Source organism: Grammomys surdaster, unplaced genomic scaffold (assembly GCF_004785775.1).
Source record: "Grammomys surdaster isolate TR1022 unplaced genomic scaffold, NIH_TR_1.0 125928, whole genome shotgun sequence".
Taxonomy (NCBI): Eukaryota; Metazoa; Chordata; class Mammalia; order Rodentia; family Muridae; genus Grammomys; species Grammomys surdaster.
The window spans coordinates 2,089,154-2,096,279 of record NW_021620751.1 but is presented as its reverse complement, the minus strand read 5'-3'; the positions used below and the strand labels follow the sequence as shown (position 1 = coordinate 2,096,279).

The 7,126-nt window shown below is 36.4% G+C and overlaps 1 protein-coding gene across 2 annotated transcripts in view; it reads left to right on the top strand.

Annotated features, from left to right (window-relative positions):
• The window catches only part of Gc (GC vitamin D binding protein), a 34,975-nt gene that overhangs the window by 16,256 nt on the left and 11,593 nt on the right, over nucleotides 1–7,126 (top strand). For both annotated transcript variants that reach the window (XM_028752584.1, XM_028752583.1), the window contains exons 5-8: nucleotides 1,488–1,620; nucleotides 1,913–2,007; nucleotides 4,055–4,184; nucleotides 5,260–5,462. In XM_028752584.1, coding sequence (XP_028608417.1) covers nucleotides 1,488–1,620; nucleotides 1,913–2,007; nucleotides 4,055–4,184; nucleotides 5,260–5,462 — 561 coding nt within the window. The remainder of the gene's footprint in view (nucleotides 1–1,487; nucleotides 1,621–1,912; nucleotides 2,008–4,054; nucleotides 4,185–5,259; nucleotides 5,463–7,126) is intronic.

Below are 7,126 nucleotides of genomic sequence, written 5' to 3'. Positions count from 1 at the left end.
GGAGAGGAGAGGAGAGGAGAGGAGAGGAGAGGGGGACAGAAAGGAAAGTAAGTGAAGGACAGGCAGACAAATAGATGAGGAAAGCTATCTCATGGTAATAAAAAAGTAGTATCTATATGCAAAGATGCAAAACAGTAGTATTACATAGTGGGAAGTAAACCCACCCACTCTCCCAAACTCTCACCCATTATCAATAGCATCTCTTTTAATAGGGCTCATTTTCCAACATCTGGCAGTACCTATGTGAGTCCCCTTTTGCCACTAATCCTTGCATCATGGAGGCAGTGGAAGCAATTTTACTACTGTGCACATTTTTAAATACAGAAATAAATGTCCCCAACCACTTCTATACATCTTCAGAAACAGCTGTGAACATGACACATATTACCAAAATAATATGTAATGTGGACCTTTTTATTGTCTAATCTACATGAGACACCACATTATACTCTGATTACGTTCAAATTGGAAGGTTATAAAATGAACAAAAATGAAGCTGGGCATGATCGCAAATGCCCACAATACCTCATGAAGAACACTGGAGGCAAAGGCAGGGGGGGATTGCTTCAAGTGTCAGGCCAGCAAAAGCTATATGCTGAAACTTTCAAAAACAAAACAAAACAAATAAGGACAAAAAATATGCAAAGATACAGGACAATAAAGTTAAATTTATTCATAATTTCATAAATATTAGTTGGCATGCCCATTTTTTTACTTTTCAGATATTTTACTCAAATTTTCAAATATGTTTTATCATTTTAAAAATCATACCTCATTTTTATGTGTTTGCTGGTACCTGCAGAGGCCATCACATTCCCTGAAGCTGGGGTAACAGGTGAGCCATCAGACTTGGTTGCTTGGAACTGAACTCAGGTCTGGAAAATAAAGAAGCACTCTTAACCACTGAACCATCTCTCCAGCCCTCAGAATGTCTTTTAGAGCCTCAGGAACGTGTGTTGCTAAAAAAACAAAATGATTACTCTTGTCATGTAATACATGGGAATTATCTAGGATAGAAAATTTTAAAAAAGAAAATGAGAGTAAATCTCCTAAGTATATTCACCCACTAAGAAGCTAACACTGGTAATTCTCTGAGCAAGACAGTAAAAAAGAAAAGAGAAGAAAAACAGATGGTTTCACACTTGAAATAGACATGGGAACTAAAGAACCCATTTTTCAAAATAAATATATTATGGTGTAGTTGCCAGTATTGTTAGTCTTTCTTTAAATACATAGTGATTTTATGACCTAGTGGGCTGGGGTAACAGCTCTATGGGTAAAATAATCCCTTATGGATAAGCATACGGACCTGGGTTCAGGTCCCCAGGACCCACAAGTTGAGACAGGGCAAAAGCAGGCAGATACCTAGGACAGACAGACAGACAGACAGACAGACCAGCACACACACATACACACCAATACAGCATGCATTCTTTCTTTATCGAAATGAAATACAAAATCACGCAAACTGGGCTTTTCTCTCCCAGGTTTCTCTATGAATATTCCAGCAATTATGGACAAGCGCCTCTGCCACTTTTAGTTGGTTACACCAAGAGTTATCTCTCTATGGTTGGATCCTGCTGTACTTCTGCAAGCCCAACTAGATGCTTTTTGAAGGAGGTAGGCTTTATTACAGTTATGTATTATCATTCCTTCCTAAAATGCCATTTCTTTTGAATAAAGGGAGACATTAGTATTTTGTAATTAGCAAAACTTTCCACAACACCTTCATTGAGTTTTGTGGGTTGGAAAAGAGCTGTGCCCTTAAGGAGAAAGCAATAAATCACAGTGGCTAGAGATCATTATCGTATTGAATTTGAAATGTCAGCTAGAGCATCCCTATCGGCTGTTTATGTGCATTCTATTCCATTGGTTTTGATCATTGAACACGATTCTCCCTTTTATTCTCTAGAGACTCCAGATGAAACATTTGTCACTTCTCACTACTATGTCAAACAGAGTCTGTTCACAATACGCTGCATATGGAAAGGAGAAGTCAAGGCTGAGGTAAAGATTCCATACCGTCTTCATGGCTAAACGTTTGCTCCTTCAGTCTACGTTGTATTCCCAGCACACCTGTGAAAGAAGCTGTAGAACGCAGTCTACTAGTGAACCACAAAAACACTCGGGCGCTTTCTCTAGTCTTGGCTTCATTTCCCTTTTTCACTAAGAATATATATTTTTTGTGGGTATCATATATATTCAAATACATCATACATACTTGCATAATTAACCATGGATTATATTTGCATTAGTGTCTAGGGATTTATTCCAAAGGACTAGGTTCTGGTGTGGACAAAGATTGAGTTTCAAAATATCGCTGCTCTATTTTAATACGTAAAAATTACAGATTCCCTAAGTGTGTCTAGAATGGAAAATATCTCAACTATAGCACTTAAACATAAAATCTATCAGTGCTTCAAAATTATATTGTAAAAGTAGGCTCAATGAAAGTACAAAAAATCATTCCAAGAAATCCAAAATAATACAATAAATGGAAAGGCGCTCCATGCTTGCTGTTTAAAGACTTAAATCTATCACAGTGCAATACTAGCTAAGTGAGGTGATGCACATCTAGAACACCAGCATCCAGAAGGCTGAGGCAAAAAGGCAGTCACAAGTTCAAGGCTATCCTAGATATATAGTGAGTTTCATGCTAGTCTGGGCTACATAGTGAGACATTGTCTCACAAAGTAAATTAGTCAACATTAAAAGTCGTAAGTGAAATAAAATGCTGTAGTATTTAAAGCATGCACATAGTCATTTCAATTTCTTAAAGCCATAATTGCACTGTTTTTTTTTTAAAGGACAAGGTTTTTGTTACTTAGCTATCCATTACTGTAACAAATACAAAGAAAGGTTTATTTTACTCTACAGTTTTTATGGTTTCGGTCTATAGCAAGTTGACAGTATTGTTTTGGCCTCTGGTGGCACACGGGATGGCAACATATGGTAGTATAAACCATCACCTCAAGAAAAAGTGGAGGAGGTTCTATTATGTCCTTTGAAAATCAACTCCAAAAGACCTAAAGACTTCCCAGGAAGGCTCAACTGTCAAGGATTCCACCAGCTTCCAGCACAGTCACCTGAGTTCAAACAGCAAACATGTGGCCATTTGGAGGACATTCAAATTCCAAACTCCATCATTGTCTAGAAATTGAGAAGCTATTACAAGGACCTCAAACTATTCCAGATAGACAAAACACCCTGAAAAGCAGGGTAGGGGCAAGGATTGAAACAACTACCAAGCAACGATAATCAGATTACTATGATACTGACATAAAAAGTAATGAACAGATCCCTGAACAGAATAGAATGCCTTGGACTAAACTAGTACATTGGTCAAATGATTGCCCAACAGAGCAAAGATAATTTTTCTAGCAATGTTAAGAACTAGATATCCACATACAAAAGAATGAAGCTGGACCCTTTACATACACCATTAAAATATACTAAAAGCCTAAACATGATATCTAGAACTGTAAGAGTCGGAAGAAAACAGGGTAGAATCTTCCAGGCATTGGCTTTGACAATGATCCCTTAGATGTTGTGCATAAACAGAAGAAAGGTAAAATCAAAAATAACTATATCAAACTTTAAACTGCTACCCAAAAGATTTAGTCAACAAGGGAAGAGGCAACTTAGTAAAACAGTGTCAAACTACATACAATAAGGAGGTAATATTCAGAATACACAAAACATTTCTATAGTGGCAAAACTGCTGAGTTAAAAGTCACTTTATAAAACATCTTTAAGACAATGAGATGTCACACTAATATAGCACTGGCATTGCAGACTGCTTCTATCCTAACATATATGAAAATTTGGCCAGAAAAAAAGCTATGTCTCAATGCTGAATATTTGAAAATCTTCACTGGCGATGTGTTAATCTGTAATATTATAACTTTATTATATAGCACAGGTCACATGGCATGTATGTTCTATCCATTTGGTGATGCAAAATACTACACTATCCCTCTCAGTTGTATGCCTATGGTGAAAACCAGAACACTAAGAATATGAGTTAGCTAATAAATTCATTTTAAACTTCCAGCAATCTTATAAAACTAGCCCAAAAAGTACCAACTGCTACCCTGGAGAATGTTCTACCGATAGCTGAAGACCTTACTGAAATCCTGTCCAGATGCTGTGAGTCTACGTCAGAAGATTGCATGGCGAGAGAGGTAAGGTGGGCCATGGGATCATCGTCACATACCGCACTGAAGACTGTGAACTAATTGTCAGTCTTCCAAGCTGCTTTTTTTTATGTGAATTATTCTAGCATCCTCACATGCCTTTACAAACAATAAATACATTCCCCACTCTGTCTCACAGATGATGAAACAGGTTAACGGAGGGCAGTAATTTGAGACTGTTCAACACACACACAAGGACAAGATTCCCAGACTCCCAAGCCCTGCACTGTGCAGAGTAGCCATTACTCATACCCAGTTCATTTAATTACAGTTTTTGGTACAGTATTTAAATTGAACACAATTTAAAATTTATCTATAGCATAAAGTCTTATTAGTACTGGCACTATCCAAGCCTGGTTATATTCTTATTATACTTTGTCTAATATATAAAAATATATTGTATTTAAAATTTGTAAACAAATTAAAATTTGATAAGTTTTTTTCTGCTTTCTCAATTTGCATAATTTTCTCAAGTAGACACAGATTCAGATAATTATATTAAATGAAGATCATTTGCCAAGGTCTTGCTGACATTAGCATAGATCCATTAGCCGTGTATTCTTTTTGGATTACAAATATGCACTTCTGTGCACAGATGCTGTGCTCTAACGATACATGATGTTCAATAGGATGCCACTGGGTTGTCAGTTGTATGTATCACATCATTGCCTGGGGTACATCATAGTCTATTTTCAATGATTGCATTGTGTTGGCTTTTCAATATTTAAGCAATGTCATACTACATAGCAATATAGTTAAGTATTTTCTTTATCCTAATTATTTTATTTGTTTGTTTTTATTAACAAAAAAACTGGTTTTGATATGGAATTTTCATAAATACACACACACACACACACACACACACTTAGAGGTGAAGTTACACTTTATGGGATGAGCTTTCACATATTAACAAACTCCCTTCCCAAATACTGTATAAATTTGTTTCCTAAGAGCATTCAGGCTGACATTTATAAATATCACATCAGAGCTTAAAAGCCTAAGTTTTATTTTTAGTACGACTCACAAGAAAACTAACTGCACCGTTCCACCATTCTCTTTGTAGCTGCCTGAACACACGATAAAAATCTGTGAAAACTTATCCAAAAAGAATTCTAAATTTGAAGAGTGCTGTCAAGAAAACACACCTATGAACATTTTTATGTGCACCTACTTGATGCCAGCTGCTGAACCACTTCAATTGCCAGCCATAAAGTTGCCAACCAACAAAGACCTCTGTGGTCAGAGTACCAAACACGCCATGGACCAGTAAGCAGAGTGGTGTGCAGTTTGTTTCTTTTACCCCAGAATGAAGGCGTCTCTACAAGGGCCCAGACTGGGGGAAATTAAGCTGTCTCTCTTTCCAAATTTCTTCCTATGGTTTCTATGGAGTATGTGTTAACTTGAAATGACTTCAGTCTTTAAAGTTAGATAGAGAAGAAGAAGCCCATTATCCCTAAGTCTACCTCTGGAGATTAGCATGCATTGGCAGAAGGGACTCAGCCTTTTTCTTAGCTGAGTTGAGGATGACAACACTGCCTTACTTAGTGCAGAGGTGGCCAGTAAGAAAGGCACCTAAAGCTGGGCATTGGTGGGTCACATTTTTAATCTCACCACTTGGAAGGCAGAAGCAAGAAGATTTCTGTGAGTTCAAGACCAGCCTGGTCTACAGAGCAAGTTCTAGGACAGCCAGGGCTACACAGAAATATCCTTTCTTGAACCAAAAGGAGGAGGAGGAGGAGGAGGAGGAGGAGGAGGAGGAGGAGGAAGAAGAGGAAGAGGAGGAGGACAAAGGAAGGAAAGAAGGAAGGAAGGAAGGAACAAAGAAGAGAGAGAGAGAGAGAGAGAGAGAGAGAGAGAGAATCCTAGTAGGCCAACAAAAATGTTTTATAAAATAAAATGTCCCATACACATAATACATATATACATATCCTGGCAATATGTATTATGTCCCATATTTTATTCTAAGTCACAAATGAAAAATAAAAAGTCAAAGTTTATCAACCTTTTGGAGAATAACCATTTGATAACAAGTAAAACATCAAATTTAGAGTGTTCTTTCCTTAACATTATTATTGATATCCACTACTATTTAAAAAGAGATTAAATAGAAAGAAATGGTGAGACTTGATCTTGTTTCATCTAAATAAAAGGAATCTGAACAAATATACAATATCTTATATATGTTATGACTATCTTCACACTCATCGCATAAAAATTATTTACAAGCAAGCTGAAACAGGTGATTAGAATGTCAGTTGCCTAGATAAGAAATCGGAACTTAGGCAGAATTAAAAGTATTTTTTATAAATACTGATTGAACTGATAAATTCATAGGCAGCAACTAGATTAGCAAATATTCACATAAAGGACATTTCCATATATCTTAAAGTAATATATTATGATTTTATGTTGACTGTCACATACACAGATATTAAAAAGTTATTAAACCAAGTATTAATAAAATATTTTCATGAAAATATTGTCTAATCTAAGATCAGTTTACAGGGAGCTGATTTTATTAAATTATGTTTTAATTAAGTTGTACAAACAATAGTAAATGGACTCAACAGGTCCCATTTATATATTTATTCACACACATATATATATAATACAGTAATCATTAAAGACAAAGATGCCATAAACTTAAGAGAGAGTAGGGGGAACATGGGAGAGGTTTCAGGGAGAAGGAGGGGAAAGGATGTAATTATACCTTAAATAAAATTAAAGTAAATTAAGAAAAACCAGAAAGCCAGGTATGCCAATAGATACCTGTAATCCTACCATTTGGGAGATTGAGGAAGGAAGTGAAGCAGGAAGGTCACAGGATGAAGGATCCACTGGCCATATGGTGAAACAAAAGAACTGGGCAAAACAACAGGGCAATCAGAAACAAAGTATCATTCTGCCTCTGTAGATCAGAAACAAGGTGT